Consider the following 18,874-nt stretch of genomic DNA (forward strand, 5'->3'; position numbering starts at 1 on the left):
CATGGGTGCAGTGTGGTGGTGTGTTTTGGTTGTTGGGTGGCATGTAAGCTTGGATACTTCCATAGTTCCAGCTCTTTTTCTTTTCTAAAACAGTGGCATGTGCTTCTCTGATACTAGCCCTCCACTGCAGCAGTATACTCCTCACCAGGCCTGCCCGTTCCCTCTCCTGTTCTTAAAAGCAGCAGCCTGAGATTCCCCTGTGTATTGCTGTTAGGAGCCAGGTGACACTAAGCTGCAAAATATATTTTTTAAAACCCCATCACGCTATTTCAAAGTCTGAGTTGTATCTGATTCCTGTTCACAGTTTGGTGACTGACTGTTGGCACAGTGCTCCTCATCCCGGAGAATGGCAACTCCAGAAATGGGTTGGAAGCCATTCACATTGGCCTTTTTCTTTGTGTCTTGAAAAAAGAGGAAACTAAATTCCAGCCCTCTTCCTCTCAGTGATAAGGTGAGCTGAGTGGCTGGCTCAGAATCTTCCCCTTCATCTATTATAGCAGGTACAAGTGAGACATGTGACATAGGAGCTTTTGTGGCCACTTCTCTTTCTTGAAAGAGAAGAAAGTGGGAAGGAGAGGGAAGGAGAAGCCACCACAGAACCAGTGCTCTTGGCCAAGAAGAGTTCTAGCCCCATGTCAGACCTGGTTCTGGTTGTAATTGAGGGGGCATTCTCTATTTAATAGAAAGATGCTCTGGGTTTTTCACCTTCGTCAAGGATTCAGTGAGAGACCAATAGCCAGTTCTTAAAGAGCTGATCGATTTAGAAAGAGTAGGTGAAAATAGTAAAATACTAGTTTTATGAGGAATTTGGTGATAACACAGGAGGTAGTATGACATTGAATTTATATACTTATATGGGAAATAGCAAATTTGTGTCTGTTCTTTGTAGCTACTCAGATCCTTATGAAAAAAAAAAGTCCGTAGAGCAGAGATGGGAGAGGCTGCTGCAGTTGGCACTGTTGAATCAGAGAACCTGCTTCTGGAAAGGGGAAAAGAAAACCTTGTCTATGTGAAAATGGGGAACATTAACCCAGTAATTTTTCTTCTTTCTTTCTTTCTTTTTTTGTAAACAATTTTTTTCCCTTGCACGCCTCCTTTTCCTGCCCCCTTGCTCCTTTCGTTATAAAAGCAGAATTATCCAAATGGCCACAGAGGTCTGCAGAAGTTTATAGGCATGGACTGGGCTGGGCATTTGGTACTTGTACTTCCAGGAGCCTGACTCATAGCTAGAAAGACCATGCTTGGAGGCTAGAAAAAGATGAGGCTTTGGGGACCTACCTACCAATCCCAAGATTACACAACATTTCCCTAGTTTGCTTAGAAACAGTTTCCTAACTTATGGTTGTATGCATGTGGTTAAACCAAATCCTGGCTAGTCAGTCTCTCCCCAGACTTCCCCATCAGTCAGTTAACCCTAATTAGCCGTTTTGGAGAGCCAGGAGGTTGCTGCTGTTGTTTTTTTGTTTCCTTAAAACACCCTGGATTCAATTCTAATTGGATTGTTTTATGATCTCAGCATTCCCAAAGACATTGCCTCCAGGGAGAGGTTGAAGTCTTCTATCTAAGAATGACCTCCTGGCAGTACTTTCCCCAAAGCTCCTTGAGTAGCGTAAGGCAGGAAGAGAAATGTGCCCAGATTTTAGGGTTATCTCTCTGGCCATAGCATGTTCTTTACATATGCATGATGGCTAGGGTAAGGGTCTCCTACCTGCTGCTTCTAAATAGGAGTCAGTGGCAGGTGAAAATGTTTGAGCTTCTCCTAAATGTTCATCTCTCTTGGACTTCACTGGGCAGTGCTCGGCCACAGAAATAAAAGCCCCACCTTCATCCTGGTGCAGAATGCAGATGTGGCACCAAGGCCAAGGAATTGGTCTGGCACTAGTTTTCATACACAGCAATCACAGGAGGCAGGTTACCCTACCCCACAACCCTCCTATGGTACAGAATCATATTTAAACCTATTTAAATTATCCACTTGCTCCCAGCTGACTCTCCTGGATCTTTAACACTTAAGGGAAAAAGTGTTTTCCTTTGCCTTCCAAGAATTCTTGGCAGAAAGTCTACCAGGTTGCTTTCATCAGCTTCTTAATCTCCCTGAGCTGCAGTGGTCATTTGCATCGCCACAGGTAAGAGTAGCATTTACTTTGGCCTCCTCGTATTTATTTAAACATCTGGAAGCTCTTGGCCTCATTCTCAGAGTTCACCCTTTCTCAGTGCAATCTGAGAGGAAGAGCCAGAAAGTCCCAAGTGGGACAGAAAATGAAATTGGTTAATAAAAATTCAGTGAAAACCTAAAAGTGTGTTTGGGTTTTAATGTTGCCTTTATATTTTTTTAATTTCTCTTCTGTGGAGTACTGGTTCTATCTTTTTCTCTTTTGTTTTTGCTTAGTTTTGATTTTTCTTGGAATTGTGATGCTTTCTGCTGATTGATGGTGTGTGTGCGCCTTCCATTGCAGGGTTTGCAGCCGTTCTGCTCGACTTCTTAAGGCCCAGGGATTTGGCTTCTGTCCAGTGTGTCTTGGAAACCATGGGACACCACTGCGCTAACGTGTTTACATGCATCTGCTTCTGTCTTAGTGGCTGCTATGCCTCCATTATCTGTACATAGAGACCCTGTTTGATGTTACTGATAAGGACCAGTGCTGAATGGAAGATAACCATTATCCTTTTGCCAGAGTTGGAAAATAGTTAGAACCAATTTGTTAATTGAGCAAACTTAAGGATTTGCTTTAGTACAGGTTTCTCTGAAGGTACTAACTCTACAGTCAGAAATGTTACCTTGGTCAGGAAGTCCTTAAGACATTAAATTTTCCAAATATCCCATGATTTCTCGGTCCTTTCCTCCTCCCTAAACTGCAAACAAACCTTAGTTCCAATGGAGGGAGAGAGTTCTGTTCTCAAGAGTTAATGGTTAGCACTGTATTGCATAAAACGGTGAGGGGATGCTGCTGTGGAGTTGTAGACAGGAAGTAGCCAGATGCAGGGAAGTGGGAAGTCAGTCAAGGGTTTCTGAGAAAGAATTGGAAGAAAATAAAAGAGCAAATATCTCTTATTGTGGGTGAAAAAGGTAATTAGTTTAAACTTCACCTGAAAAGGTTTGACCAAAAGTAGAAAAAGAACCAATCCTGGGAAAAAAATTGACAAACAACAACAAAAGACAAATAACAAACATGGAAACATCTTGACTTTAATATAGTGATGGATTTCAAAGTGATTTAAAGATGAAACTTCCAGGAATGATAGAATATGACTTAAAAAATTTCTGTTCAATATGTTATAATATTTGACTCAGATTATTTTTATACACTAGTGATCCCAGGTTATCTAAGCCCAGGATAGAAGCAGAAGGTGAAGTATATGCCTTGCCCTAGGGTGGAAGGTGGGGGTGGGAGTTGGGGTCGGACCAGGGATAGAGAATTTAGTCAGATGTGTCTTCTAGACCCAGCTTTGCCACTAATAATATTTATGGCCTTGTACAATTTATTTCACTTTTCCAAAGAGTGGGATTCAGTGAACTCTACGGGCCTTTCTACAATTCTGGGAGCCCTAATACCAACACATATTGAACTCTAGTTATATTATCTTGGAATAGAATGTGTTTTAAAGTGCAATTCTGAACAAAATTTTGTTTTGGGAATAAATATGGGCTGGAGAGAAGAACTGATAATTCCTTAAGAATTTTGCCTTAGCAAAATTTGAGAAATACATGAGACTTCCAGTAGGAAGTTTGCATTTAGGATCTCTGCTGTCTTTTTCTGCATAAATAATAGCCATGGCTGGCTTGCCATAGGTTTAACATTTCAGTGTGGAAAAGCCATAATGTATTATCTAATTATACCTATTACTGTTCTAAGGCCCATAGGGAGTTTATTAGTTATGTAAATGATGTTGCCTTTGTCTTCAGAACTGGGAGGTGGAGCCTGGTTTTCTAATTGAAGCTGAATCTGTGGGTGATTCTTATATCATAAAAAGGTGGTATTCAAAAGCATAAGTGGATTATTGCCAGTATAAGTACCTGTAATACTCCCATTCTTTCACGTCTAGGCCAGCTGGTCTTCAGGCTGTTGTCTGCGCTAGTGGTCATTTGCTTATAATCATTGTTTTTCCTTTCTTGACTTCCTCCAAAGTGGTAAAGTGAAATTCCTCATGTGGTCCTGTCTGCCCTCCCTCTTCTTCTAGTCTCCCCTTCCTACCCCATCCAACTCTCAGGCCAGGGCTGCAGAGGATGAAAGCTATTGCCCCCTATCATTGTGTACTCTTATTACAGAGCCAAGGATTGTCACCAGTGAAGAGATCATTATTCGAGATAGTCCTCCTGCTCTCCCTGTCACCCTGCAGTGTAACCTCACCTCCAGCTCTCACACCCTTACATACAGCTACTGGACAAAGAATGGGGTGGAACTGACTGCCACTCGTAAGAATGCCAGCAACATGGAATACAGGTGAGAGGGGCTAGCAGCTCCTGGGAAGATGGGAGGGAGTGTGGCCGAACTTACTCAACATTCATGATGCATAATTATGCCATGTGGGAGGGAAATGAGATATATTTGGTCCTTCCCTGGAGAGTCTAATCCAGTTTAATCCTGGCGTAAGGCCCCGGAATCCATAAAAGATTTCCAAATGATTCTGATGAGCAAACAGATTTGAGAGCCATAGATGATCTCCTCACTATGATATTAGAGAAACCGAGGACATGAGAGAATGATTTGCTCAGAGTAACAATGCTAGTCAATAGGAAAGGTGCAATTAGAATGCAATGTCTTGCCTTAATCCAGTGGTTTGAGGAATCAAATTGAAGTCTGCTTTGAGACTATTAGAGCAAGACATCTCCCTAAATGATCTTGCCACTGGGTAGATTTCCTAGTGCATTACCTTTTAGGAGTGTTTAATATCACCATAAACCTGATAAGGACTGGTAGATACAGGGCTCTTTAACGACCTGGAGTGGGGATGGTAGCCAGGAAATATCCTTTGAAGAAAGAAGGATACTTGATGGCTAGAGTTACCCTGCGCCCAAAGATCTGGGGCTTTTTGGAATATCTAGAACACGTGGCACCTCACCTTTCAGAATAATCTGTTCCTGGTTGAAAACTAATCTGAAAAAGCATCAGCTAATCTTGTGTGGTAGGTTCATGCAGTGCAAAGACAGAGAGCACTGGAGTGAGACCAGGAGAACTTTTGTACCCGGTAGTAGCAAGAGCATTCTGTGGTGTTTTATAGCATTGAGATCTTTTCACCCCCTTATTTAATTGATCTACTTGAATTTGTGGACCCCTCTCTTTTTCTCAGGCCAGGAAACTAAGACTCAAAGAGTAACTCTTGGCTGCTTTAAAGCCAAATTCTGTATCTAATAAATTCCAGAACCAAGGCTAGGTTCCAGGTCTTCTGACTTGTTAGAAATTTTTCTAGAATTCGTGGGGTTTTTTTTTTTTTTTTCCTACTATGCCATACTGCTCAGTGGCAAGTTAACCTATCTCCACTGTAGTTTCTTCTGATACAAAATTAGAAATATAGCCTCAGCTATATCCTCATAGTTTGGAAAGGGTTAATCAAATAAAGATGTTGGGTAGATTGAAAGGCATTTATTCTTGGTCCGTCCATTAGTTTTACAGGTTTACTTTTTATAGTACTTCTTTCAAGGTTGCAGACACCCAATCATGTTTCTCTTGGGTCTTGTACTGTTGGCCACAAAGCTTTGAGCTGTAACTTCATAAAGTTTCAGCCAGACTTTATAAAATGCTTTTTCTGCTTTTTTCCCTCAGCTTATTTGAAGTTCTCCAGGGGTATTCTGCATCCCTAGAGTTTTTCTGTGATTCCACATTTTGTGGGATAACAACCGATGGGCTACCTTGGGCTACCTAATAAGTCAGCCATGGGTCCAGTTTCAGAACCCTGCCTCTGCTCAGCCTGTATGGGACATTTCCATTTGCTTCAGTTTCTTCCTAATAGTTAGCCCAAGGGAATGGTGTGGGGAGATTTGGAGCCCATAGGCATGGCCTCAAGAGTGGGAGATATCTTACCAAGTATTTCTCAAAGAACTTAAAGTTAGTTTAAGCCCTGAAGATAGTTATAGCTACTGCTCCTCCCTCAAACTCTGGAACACTTGCTGTCAAGAGCAGTTAACTTGTGTGTGTTTTTCCGCTGGGAGCATGTTGATTTAAGAAGAGACATTGTGTCAAATTAAAAAGACATCCTGACTGCTCCTCGTAGAATATTATGCTGCCATGGATGTGCTGAGACAGTCCTGGAGACAGGCTATGTCTTTTCTCATTCATAGTCTCTTAACTTGTGTTTCTTTTTTGAAATGAGCAGTAAGATGGATATACATTGTGCCAGTCAGGGGTCGAGTTGAGGAATTTTTCTTAGACATTAAATAGTACAGTGGAGATTCTACCATCATAAGTATCATATTTTAACCACTAAGCAAAACAGCAAAACAGCCCTATATAAATATTAATTCTCTAATCTGAAGGCTGTCATTTCTCTGTTTTCTGTAATTACTCACCGACCTTCCTGCATGTGTTTGATGTGTATGTGTGTAGGCCGAGGTATACTGAGCTGATGCGAAGTTGGCCTTCAGGGGCAAAAAGCTTGTTTGGGATCACCCTGTGAGATTCAAAGAAAGTGTTCTGGCCATACACACTTCTTACAGTCCTTCCTGTTACTCTGTTTAACTCGGTCTGGATCTGTGCACAGCTGTTCACTCTGAGTTTGTACTCCTTCAGTCATTCGTTTGTTTGTTTATTCATTCCCCTTCTGTATTCCAGGCACCAGGCAAGGTGCTGGCTGTAGAATCGTGTACCACATAGTGCCTACCAACACAGAACTTTGTCTGTTGGGAAGTCAGACGTTAATGAAGCAATCACATAAATGTATAATCATATGTTGTGATATGTACTGTGAAAAATCACAGGGTAGTGTATTGCGAATGTCATGGAGGGGGATGAAATTTAGATTGAGGCTGGACAAAGTGACATGTCAGCCAAGACCTGATGGAAGAGGAGTTAGGTAGGCTAAAAGTGATTGGAAGAACATTCTTTGTAAAGGAGCATCCTGTGTGAAGCTGTTGAGGTAGGAACAAGCTTGGCACATTAAACTGAAAAGACACCAGAAGGGCTGGAAAGTGGCATAGAATGTGGCTAGGGAGGTAGGCAGGGACCAGATCATGCAGGTGCTGGAGTTTATGATAAGGCTTTTAGCTGCATCTCTGTGGTGATGCTCTAATGGCAGTTTTTTTTTTTTTTTTAAAGCTATATCTGGGTCCTGTTAGTGAGTAGACTTATTGAAAGGCATGCTACTAAAAAAAAGGGTAGAAAGAGTAGGACTACCAAAACAAGGTCTTTAAAGCTCAGAAAAAGCTTGTGGCTTTTTGTTTTCTGTTCTTGTTTATCTGACTAGAACCATGAGGTGAGCAAGAAGTTTTCAGTTATGGTTCCATCCTCTATATCCTAGTATAAATTGTAGTACTTTGTACAACCCTCTGTTTTGCTTACTTATTTTGCAATTTGTTTCTCCCAATGTACCAGAGCATCTTAAGGTTAGAGACAGTGTGCCATTCCATCTTTGTATTCCTGGCACCCAGGAAAGAGTGAGGCATTAATGTTTTGGGATGCACAGAGGGGGGTTTTTACTTTTAGTTAGGAGGAGGTGAGTTGCATTAAGGGGCAGGATTTGGAGAGCAGGGTCCCTGACTGCCCCTTTGGTTCTCCTTTTATAGTATATTTTGGTCATTCTCAGTTTTCTCACTTGGTTTTTCTTCTCATCTCTGCAGGATCAATAAGCCGAGAGCTGAGGATTCAGGCGAATACCACTGTGTATATCACTTTGTCAGCGCTCCTAAAGCAAATGCCACCATCGAAGTGAAAGGTACAACCCAACAAAGGCTGCAGTGGGAGCCTCTCACTCTCCTCTGAGACATTATCTTGGTCTGGCCTCTGAGCGTTCAAGCTCTTCTTGTTTCCATTTCAAGAGGCAATATAATGTTATGGTTAGGACCACAGGCTTGGGAGCCTGGCTGTCTAGGTTTAAATTCAGTCCCCATCATCTACTAGTTGTGTGACCTTGGCAAGTTACTAACTTCTCTATGCTTCTGTTTCCTCATTTGTAAAATGAGGATATCAACAGTACTTAGCTCATCGGTTTGTTAGGAGAAATAAATAAGTTAATATAGTAGGTTGAACTATATGAAATTGCCATTTTTGTATGTCAAAATGTTTGAATGTTGGCAGTTCATGTGGCTCAACCTTATGTAATTAGTTAGAACGGTGCATCACAAGTATGATTACTTAGATCTTTAGTGGGCCAGCAGGATTTGGGAAAGTACAGTGTGCAGGATGAACATAAGCTGTTTGTGGCTAATTCATTAGAATTTTAATAGAAACCCTGTGGGCGCGTGACATCTTAAAGATGAGGCTGTAGCAGATAGTTTCAAAAAAGGGCAAATAGAACTATAAAAGTTGGAGCTATCTAACATCATTAATTGCAACTTTCCTGTGTTATTTCAAAGAAGTACCGAAGACCCAGAAAAGTGAAACTACTAGCTCTATGTCACATAGTGAGTTTGTGGCAGAGCTAGTCTAGAACCAAGGTCTTGACTCCTAATCCTATGTTTTTTCCACTGTCATAAAATGACCGTGGGGAGGCACGGCTACTGTTTGAAGTCAGACTGAAGAGTTGATGTTTTTTATTTTTAGTTTTTTTCATTTTGCTTAGGAAGGACACAGATTTGTTCTTTAAATCTGTAGGGTCATCTCTAGAAGCTAGAAGGATAAATTTAGAAGAAAGAAAGTCTTATATAATAGGTCTTTAGGTCTTCTTAAAATATTTGGAAGATTAAAAATGCAGATTCAAGAAAGTAATATCTTAGTGACATAGCCCTAACTTGTGAGTTGATGTAGGATGACCATCGCCTCCTCTAGCTGCCGGATTTAATTCTGAATGCCTGAAGAGATTGAGTCAGGCAGGATGGTTACAGGTCACAGCAGGCCAGAGAACCTGGCATTTGATTTCTTCAGTGGCTTTTCTTGGAGACATCTGGGTGTCTCTCTGTCTTTGAAGAAGTCCCACATTTGTTCAACATGAGGATGAAGGGTGTGGGAAAACATTTTCTCTAAGCCAGCTGAGGGCCTTTTCCAGCCTAGGTGAGCTGAGCTTTATGGGGGAGACTTGTACTATATAGGAGCCTTGAGGGAGCCGTGAGGGAGATGAAGAGTGGGGTGTCTCATTAATTGTCCTCCCCAAGCCTAGGGGATAATTACATACAATTGAATGTACTGACTAACTGTAATCGTTACTGATTTGGAGTTAATAATTTCCAAGTAGCACTTTCAGGAGTGGAAACAGAATTGGTTTTTCCATTTGTTTGGCTACTTGAGAAGATGGGGTTCAGTGGCCCTAGAGGCATCTTTTCTTCATATTCTTTTTAGCAGATTTGAAGCAGTGGTCAGGAGAGTCAGAGAATAGAAGGTTGCAGGCCAGGCGTGTTTTCAGAGGAAATTACAACTTACATGGCATCATATTTAAGGTGATTACTGTACGTTGTTGCATTTTTACTGTACTAACAGCCCCGTGAGGAAGATGGGACAGGTGGTGGTGTCTTGGTTTTAAAGTAGACCTTCAGAGAATTCTGTTTTATAAAAATTCTAAAGCATATTCTGTGACTACCTTAGACAGATATATTGTTTGTCTCCCAAGAAAATTTGTAAGGAATTCTAGTCTTTGTCTCCTCCCCGCAGCACCTGGATAGAAAACAGCTAAATGCTTAGTGTCTTGTCTTTCAGGTTGTGGATAGTTGTGTTTGGTAAAGACTATGAACATTTGGCTTTTTCTGATAAAAAGATTTGCCGTAGGCCCAGGATCATATTCTAGGCTCACTTCCAGTTGTGGCTGGGATAGAAAAACTGCCTTGCATTTAGAGTGGTGCATGTGTATGTGTTAGTTCCAAAGCATTTTCATATAAACCCTCATTTTATTTCTTTAATGCCTCTAGGGTGGAGATAAGAGACAGTTATCTTTTTATAGCTGTAGTGATTTTAAAAATCTGCTGAGTAATAGAGTGGTAAGAGGTGTTTGTACTTGAGAACAGAGAGATTCAGGGAATGTAAGTGACCTTTTAGCTTAAAGAAGTTAAGAATCTTCGTTATTTGTGGCTTTAACTGAGTCCACACTTGAGGGGAATATAATTCAGACCATACATATACATATGTCTTCAACATCTATTCTACTCTCAGCCACTTTTCTTCCCCTTTTGGCTTTTCCTGCCTTTTAGAACATCTTTGGGGTGGTATTTGGCCTCAGCACTGTGGGGGGTGAAGGACTTAGCCAAGTCAGGGACTGGACATTATCTGTCACAATATCATATCTTGAGTTACCTGTGTGTGCAAAAGAAAAGAAGGCTGAAGGAATCAGAGAGAGGGGTATGTGCCTGGATCTAGACCCGAGGTGACCATGCTTTTAACCCTAGCCTCTAGATCACTGTCAAGAAAGGAATTTGAGGGTGGTAGTAACTACATGTAGTGGGGGAGGCCTTGCATGTGAAGTAGGGTTTTTTTCCCCTCTCTTTTTCCTGAAGGACGAGAATGAGGCACAGTGTAAACAGGAAGACACTATTAAGGATTACATTTCTTAGGTATTTGGCAGGCAATCTGAGCAGATGAGGAGGAGGAAGATGGAGCAGGGCTGACAGGAGAGGGGAAATAGCAGTGACTAGGCTTTAGTGGGACCTCTGCCCCAAGGCTCGGCCTCTCTGGGATCCACTTATATAGTCGACACCGGGGAGGGCATCTTTTCCACAGTGTTCTGATTCTTCAGAGGCTGTGGCTTCCAGAAACTGCACACTTTATCACAGAGAATTTGTGAATGAATAGGTGTTGAAATTTTCTATCCCTGTAATTTTTCAACTTTCCACTCCGTAGTCCCACTCTCTTCCCCTTCCTTCCATTTCTAAAATTAAAAAATGTGCTCATAAAAAAGCAAATTAGGTCAGGTGCAGTGGCTCAACGCCTGTAATCCTAGCACTCTGTGAGGCCAAGGCGGGAGGTTCACTTGAGCTCAGGAGTTTCAGACCACCCTGAGCAAGAGCAAGATCCTGTCTCTACTAAAAATAGAAAAATTAGCTGGGTGTTGTGGCATGCGCCTGTAGTCCCAGCTACTCGGGAGGCTGAGGCAGGAGGATCGCTTGAGCCCAGGAGTTTGAGGTTGCTGTGAGCTATGATGACGCCATGGCACTTTATCCAGGGCGACAGAACAAGACTCTGTCTCAAAAAAAAGCAAAAAAAAAAAAAAAAAATTAAAAATTTCTGTATCATTTTCAAAGTAAGAAGAGAAAAATCCCTCTCATACCTCCTAAGCAAACACTGTCTTTATCACTCAGCCATTTTGATTAATACAAGAAATAAGGAGTTTGAGTTTTATTCTTGCTTTTAGAAAAAAATTTTGGTGGTCATCAAATCCTCGGCAACAAACATGCCACTGCCTCCTGTGAGAGGTACATTCCAGCCCCAGAAAGCTTTAGACTCAGTATCTTAATAGGGCCATCTCTCCTGCTCACTGGACATTTCAAATGAGTTTCTATTTTTTGGTTGCTTATGAGAGCCACAACTGATCTTGTTTTTCTCTACTCCTTAGCTTTCTTTACATTTGAATATTAGGACTACATGTTAGGATTTCTGCAAGTGGCCTTGCCTTGCCTTGCTTTCTTGTTTCTTGCTCTCTCACAATGCCTTACAAGTGGCATATCAAAGTCCAAACTGGCTGAGATCGACTGTGATGATGAATATCATTGCTAAGAGTAATAATACACATATCACATTTGTACAGCACTTTAAGCATGCACAGCATTCACAGTCCTTTCTTTGTCTGACAGGCAGGAAAGGCAGCTAGTTTACAGGTGAGGATACTTAGGGGTTGTGACATCCTTTAGGTCAGAGCTGATGTGGCTGATGGCAAAGCACCCTGGTTTTGACTCAGAATTGCTGCTACTTGAGAAGTCTTTGAAGGCATAAAAATAATATCTTAAAGCTGCTAGAGCATTTTGAACATCAGCCTCAGCCCAAATAACTGCATCTACTCTTTCTTTTCTTCTTGTCTGGGTGCTACCCTGACCTTCCTTAATAAGAATGGCTAACATTATTGTTCACTTACTATGTGCCAGGCACTATGCTAGGTTTATTACTTGTTCCTCTCCTTTCCTTTAGTCTTCACAACTCTGTGGGATAAATGCTATTATTATCTGCACTTCCCAGGTGAGAAAATTGAAGCTTAGGGGAATTAAATGACTGGCCCAATGTGGTAGAGTTTACTGGGTGAGCTGGGTTGTCACCTAGACACTCTAGCGCCAGAGCCTGTGCTCCTAAGCACCAAGCCATGCTGCTGCATTCAATATGTAACAATTGAAAGCCATTGGATTGAGAATTACAAGAAATGAGTTCTAATCTTGCCCCTACCATTAAACTCTCGGTGACTCTGACAAGTCACTTCCCTTCCCTGGGCCTCAGCTTCCTCAAGTGTATGTTGAAGTAGGATGACATAGTTGATCATAAGGTTCCTTGGTGCTGGCAGTCTGTGGTTCCCTCATATGGACACAGATGAGAGGTTGGTTATTGAAGTAAATGATTTACAAGCTCGTTTTCCTAGTGGTACCTTCTGTCCCCTTTCTCAGGTCTATTCCGTTAACTTTATTTGACATCAGCTGCACCTGAACATGCCTCCATGACCTGAGTTTCTATAGCCTCCAGCCTTGCAGAGAAGCTGGATGCTTTGTTCTCACTGCAGGCAGGTTGGGCAACAGAGGCTACTGCAGAACACGTATCTGTCCTCAGCCAAAGGCCGGGACTGCCTGGATAATGAAATTGGGTCAGGTGCTATTGGGTAACTAAGACTCTTTTGGGACCCTTGCACTGCTATTTATTAGGGTACTGGCAGGATATCTATTAACTCACGTGATTAGAATATGTGATATGGGCCTGACGAGGCTACAGAGTGAGTTAATTCCCAAGTGGGTCAGTGATCTCTTCTAAGGGTCTCTTTGTTACTTTGTTCCTTCTACCCTTCACTCTTGCCACTCATTCTGTGCCCTGCTGAGAGGGTAAAGGGAAATTAGGTACTTTCTCTGTCTCTTTCATGATATGAAGGCTTGGTCGGACTCTCCGGACCTGCTTTTAGACCGGCGGGACCTGGTGAAGCAGTCCCTTATTAAATGGCAAGCCCATATAAGGTAAGGCACTAAAACAGGCCATTAATCATATAATTTATCTGACCTGATTAAACCTGGTTAGAGTTACAAACAAAAGTCCTGCTCATATCAGCAAGTGGGGAGGCGCATAATAATCAGCATCTTTTTGATTTCTTAGAACAATGACAGAGTCCAAGCCTTAGCCTCTTCTTTCTCTGACTAGTAGCTCAATTTAAATGTTTATGTTTGACCCTGAGCACCAACCATGTGCTAGAGGAGTATAGAGATGTAGTTTAATACTTGTAAGACCTCTATGAAATATTTATTATCCCCATTTTACAAAAATGAATACTGAATCTCAAAGTATTTTAAATGATCTGCCTTGGGTTACTCAGGTGGTGAGTAATAGAGCCTTGATGGAGTCCAGATTTTTGTTTTCAAGTCCAGAGCTCTGCTTTTTACATTATACTATATGGAGTAGTTAAAGTCTGGCAGATCAGTCAGTCCCACCTCTAGGCTGTTCTAGTACATCTACAAGTAAAGATAACATCTGGGCAGTTTGCTATGCAGTTACCAGTAATGCATGTTGTATATTTTTATTTTTGTGAGCCCTGTTCTAGTTTGATTTATTTTCCACTCAGTATGGTAAAGTACAAAAAACATGGCCTCTGGATTCAGACAGCCCTGAATTTGGATTCTAGCTTTACCATTAGACATTAAATAACTTTTCCAAACTTGAATTTTCCAATTTATAAAAATGGAGTGATGTCTGCTTCATTGGTTGGTATATTTGTTACCTATTGCTGCATGATAAATTACCCCAAAACTTAGCAGCTTAAAACAACACTTATCTGCTGACAGTTTCTGTGGGTGAGGAATTAGGGAGCAGCTTAGTGGGGTGTCCTGGCTGGGGATCTTTCCTGAGATTTCAGTCAAGCTGTTGGCTGGAGCTGTAGTCATCTGAAGGCTTGACCAGGTCTGGAGAATCCACTCCCAAGGTGGCTCACTCACGTGGCAGTAGGCGTAGTTCCTCATTACATAGGCCTTCTCCGTAGGCTGTTTGAGTGTCCCCCTAGCATGGTAGCTGACCTCCCCCAGAGTGTGTAATGAGACAAAGAGAAAGAGAACAAGGAAAAAGCTGCAGTACCTTTTGTGAACTAATTTCCAAAGTTGCACACCTTTACTCTTCTGCTTTATTTTATTCGTTAGAAGGGAGTCACTAAGTCCAGCAGTCTTGTGTCGGGTTTGAGTTAGCCTAATTGTGTTAACTCTGACCAGGGGGCCAGGAGGTTTTATAATGATTCAGTGGCAGGTAAATGCCTTTGAGTTTTATGGTTTATTGTGAGGCTTTCACACACCAACAGTCATGTAAATAAATTCAGCACACAGAGATAGTAATAGAGAAGGGGAACGAGCCACTGAACCCCAGTGAGTAGCTCGAGAGACCAGTACACTGATGGATGAACCCAGCAATTCTGGATTTCTCCTGAAACGCTGGCAGGGGTTGGGGGTGGGGGAGGAGTTGTTGCTCTTTTCCCAGTAGAGCTTTTGGCAATAGCTGCCTATGAAAAAGAGGCCTCAGAGTTCTCAGTGGCAGAGCTTTTGTAGGCATCACAGTCATGGTCAGTGTTTTTTGTGATTTTTATGGCCATCCATAAGAGTGTCTGTAAGCCATTATCTCAGCCACCTTCTGCTTTACTTTCTTGTCAGGTCTCTGGTGTGCCTGGCCACAGCAGGTGTTACCACCTCAGTCCACCATACATATGCTTATCACTTTGAGGGGTCAGCAGTTTTACTGTAGGCTGAGTTACTTGTCATAAGTGACACTTACTTTGAGACATTCAGGATCACAAAACATTATTATATATCAAGCCCACACTCAAGAGGAGGGGGATTAGGCACCACCTCTTGAATTAGGGGAGAATTTGTGGACTGACAGGACTATTTCCAAACCAGCATAGGTGGTTGAGCCCTAAGGGGCCCCCTCTCTGACCACTGCTGACAGGTGCTCTGAGAGCCTGGTTACCTTCCTTGCTGTGAGTCCACTGCCCTGTTCAGCAAGTGGCAGGAACAGGTATTCTAATTGAACAGCTACCATAAAATATAGAAGTGACAAACTTTTCATTGATCCAAAGGCTAAAGCGATAGTTGTTATAATGACTACCTATAAGGGTAGAGTGATGTGGCTTGGATTCATTTTCTCTCTGCCTAGTATAATAGTAATGTTGCCATCATCCCAAGGGTAAATAATCAGGGCCTTATTGTTTGAGTACATTAGGTAAAGGAGATGTTCCTGAGCTATATTCAGTCTTTGGTAAGATGAGAAGAAAGCAACAAGAAATCTAACCATTGAAAATTATTTCTTGTAGGCCTGTACTGTGTAAACATGGCCAAAAAATGATTGGAGGTTAGCTAAGCTAATAAGTAGCCTTTAAGGCCATGTTCTCATCTGTAGTAGAAGCCTCCATGTAATACCACAATAGAGGAATAGAAAAGGGAAGCATATTCTCCTCCTGCACACCAAGGCAGGAGTGAAGACTATCCCTACCCCTTTCCCAGGTCCTGATCTTTAAGTCTGGGTCCTTTCAGGATAGTGACTTTAGAGGTTATAGGGCTATATGTCAACTCAACTTTTAGCCTTTTTTTTTTTTTTTGAGACAAAGTCTTATTCTGTTGGCCAAGCTAGATTGCTGTGGCGTCAGCCTAGCTCACAGCAACCTCAAACTCCTGGGCTCAAGTGATCCTCCTGCCTTAGCCTCCTGTATAACTGGGACTACAGGTGTGTACCACCATGCCTGGCTAATATTTTCTATTTTTAGTAGAGACAGGGCCTCACTGTCACTAAGGCTAAAGGCTGGTCACCTTTTAGCCTTGTAGTTGGTTCTAATGTATAATCTTGGGGATGAGTCCCCAAAGCAAAAGCTGATAGTACCAAATTCAGAGTACTGTTGCAATTAGTCAAATAAATGACCCAGAGTGGGTGTTCACTCTGGGGCAAAGGAGAATGAAAATGGGAAAATGTACCACATATAAGCTAATTTCTGAAGTTTATGTCTCCACCCTACACCACTTCTCTAAGCTCCAGACTTGATAATTCAACTGTCTACTTGACAACTTCACTCGGATATTAAATGACTGACTGTCTGAAACTTAGCATGTTCTAAACCTTGAACTCCTGGTCTTTACAACCACTATTTCTCTATACCCTAAAAAAAAACCAAAAAGCAAACAAAAAACTGCCCTGATTCTTCTGCAGTCTTCCTCATCTTAGTAACTGGTAACTCCATTCTTGCAGTTACTCAGGCCAAAACCTTGGAGTTATCCTTTGTTTGTTTTTCTCTCGCAGCCCACATTCAATCCGTTAACAAATACATTAACTTAACCTACAGAATATATCCAGAATCTCACCATTTCTCTCCACTTCCAGTGCTACTGCGCTCTTCCAAACCACCCTCTCTCTTGCCTGGATTACTCGCACAGCCTCCTTATTGGTCTTGCATACACTGTTGTCTCTCTACAATTGTTGTCCACATAGTAACCACAGGGAGCTGTTAAAACATGCAAGTCATTTGATACCTGTACTTAGTATTCCTCAGTGGCTTCCCAGCAGATGCAGCAAAATGACAGAGTCATCACAGTGTGGCCTACAAATTCCTCTCTGATCTGGGACCCCAGTCTCCCTGATTTCATCTGCTATCTTCTCCTCCTTACTGTGTTCCAGCCAAACTCCTCTTTGCTGTTCCTTGTACATAAGCACAATCCTACCTCAAGGCCTTTGTTTTTCCCTCTACCTGGAATGTTCTTCCCACAAATATGTGTGACCTACTCCCTTACTTTATTCATGACTTTGCTAAAATTCACCTTGTCAGAAAGGTCTTGCCCACCTTCTCTATGACTTACCTGGCATGTAGTGGGTGCTCAGCACACGTTTGTCAGATGAATGAAACACAGCTGGAGGCAACATGTGGCAGCTCCTGTGCTTGTTGTGCCTCCTGCCTCCTGCATGAGGCTGTTCTGGTTGCTGCATGGCTGTGGAGCTCACTCCTTGAAGTGCTGGATATTTTCTGACTTCTGAAGAAGGCTCTGAGGAAGGGTGATCAGGTTGAACAATAAGCCTGAGACATGACTAAGTAGCTGTGGGAACAGGATAGAGCCAGCCCAACCACTCCCTTCTGTAGTAAGGAAATTTCCCTTGAAAAACAAAAAGACATTCCTTTATAACATCCTGTCTAGAAAGCACTTCACACTAGAGTGGCACTGAGCAGGCCTTGGTTTGGCAGGGACTGGTTACAGAGGCAGCTTGGGCCTTGCCCATTCCACTCTCATGTCCAGGTGCCTGTGGGGGATGAATGTAAGACCAGTTTGTGAGTAGTATAAGCCAAGAAAAGCCAAGCCAGTTAAAGGTGACACATGGGATTAGCCCATGATATAATAAAATGTTACAGGTTTTTATAGCCTCAAAGTGAATGTTTTGACATCTTATTTATCCAAGAACACTGGGAGATCAGCAGGGGCAAGAATTATTTCCATTTGATAATGGGTATAGAATGGAAGCACAAATAACTAAAGAACCAGCAAACCTGACATTCGGACCAAGGTGTATCAATTCATTTTCCCATCTTGCCAACAAAATGACGTCTGGCCTGCTTTGAGTTATATTGCTTTCCGATTACTGTAACTGGTGAGGCATTGGTGGAAAATATAGTTGAGATAATAGAAGGCTAAGTTCAAAGAGTTATCCTCCATCTCAGGCTTCTTAGATCATTAAAACTTACCTAATTTTTAGACTACAGCTGCTATTTAGTTCTTCCTAAGTGATCCTTAAAAGCAGAGGAGACCAAAGGCTTCTAGGACATCTAGAAATTCTCCCTGTGTTGGGTTCATTGAGATTGTTGCAAATCAGGTATACATGCAGATTCTGTAAGCTGTGTATAAAAGCTCTTGGGACGCTGGTTGAATTTCCTGTTCATTCCTTTCTTCCCCTTGTGAAGACCAGTTTGCTGGATTCCCTCTTCCCTGGGAGAGGCCTGGTCATTGTTATTCATCAAGTAGCTTCTCCACGCATTCGTTGTTTTTACATACCTAGTAACAGGATTTGATTATAGGTGTTTGATTTTAGGATCTCTCATTTCCTCAAGGGAATGTGTGACATTTGGCATGATGGATAATCATTGTTAGTGCAGATGTTTTAGGAAAAACCTAAATTGATAGAGGGGATGATAATAGCCTGTGTTTGCATTTTCTTTAAAGGAGGCCTTAATTTAGGACAGTTGGGCTTGTGTCCTTTTCCAGTAGGTTGGAGAACACCTACATTAGAAACTCACATGTTAGTAATCCTGATATCTGCTTGGGCAGCTCTGGTGGATGGGGATAGGGAATAGGGTTGGTCCCATTACCCTTTTCTGACCTGAAATGCTCTTTCTCAAAGCTGAATATAAGGGTGGGCCATATTCTAATGTAGCCAAGACTGACTACATTAGAAGCAGGGCTCTGAGCCAGTGGGTGGGGCCTTAGTATCCTGTTAGAGTAGGCTTCCATGGTAACTGTGTCTAACACTTTTTCACAGCTGCTCCTGATATCACTGGCCATAAACGGAGTGAGAACAAGAATGAAGGGCAGGATGCCACGATGTACTGCAAGTCAGTTGGGTACCCTCACCCAGAGTGGATATGGCTCAAGAAGGAGAACGGTATGCCCATGGTG

General features: G+C 42.1%; 1 protein-coding gene across 3 annotated transcripts in view; it reads left to right on the top strand.

Moving 5' to 3' along the window:
• NPTN (neuroplastin) overlaps positions 1 to 18,874 on the top strand; it is a 66,428-nt gene that overhangs the window by 33,692 nt on the left and 13,862 nt on the right. For all 3 annotated transcript variants that reach the window (XM_012640621.1, XM_012640619.1, XM_012640620.1), the window contains 3 exons: positions 4,268 to 4,442; positions 7,772 to 7,866; positions 18,738 to 18,871. In XM_012640621.1, coding sequence (XP_012496075.1) covers positions 4,268 to 4,442; positions 7,772 to 7,866; positions 18,738 to 18,871 — 404 coding nt within the window. The remainder of the gene's footprint in view (positions 1 to 4,267; positions 4,443 to 7,771; positions 7,867 to 18,737; positions 18,872 to 18,874) is intronic.

Source organism: Propithecus coquereli, unplaced genomic scaffold (assembly GCF_000956105.1).
Source record: "Propithecus coquereli isolate 6110/MARCELLA unplaced genomic scaffold, Pcoq_1.0 Scaffold155, whole genome shotgun sequence".
Taxonomy (NCBI): Eukaryota; Metazoa; Chordata; class Mammalia; order Primates; family Indriidae; genus Propithecus; species Propithecus coquereli.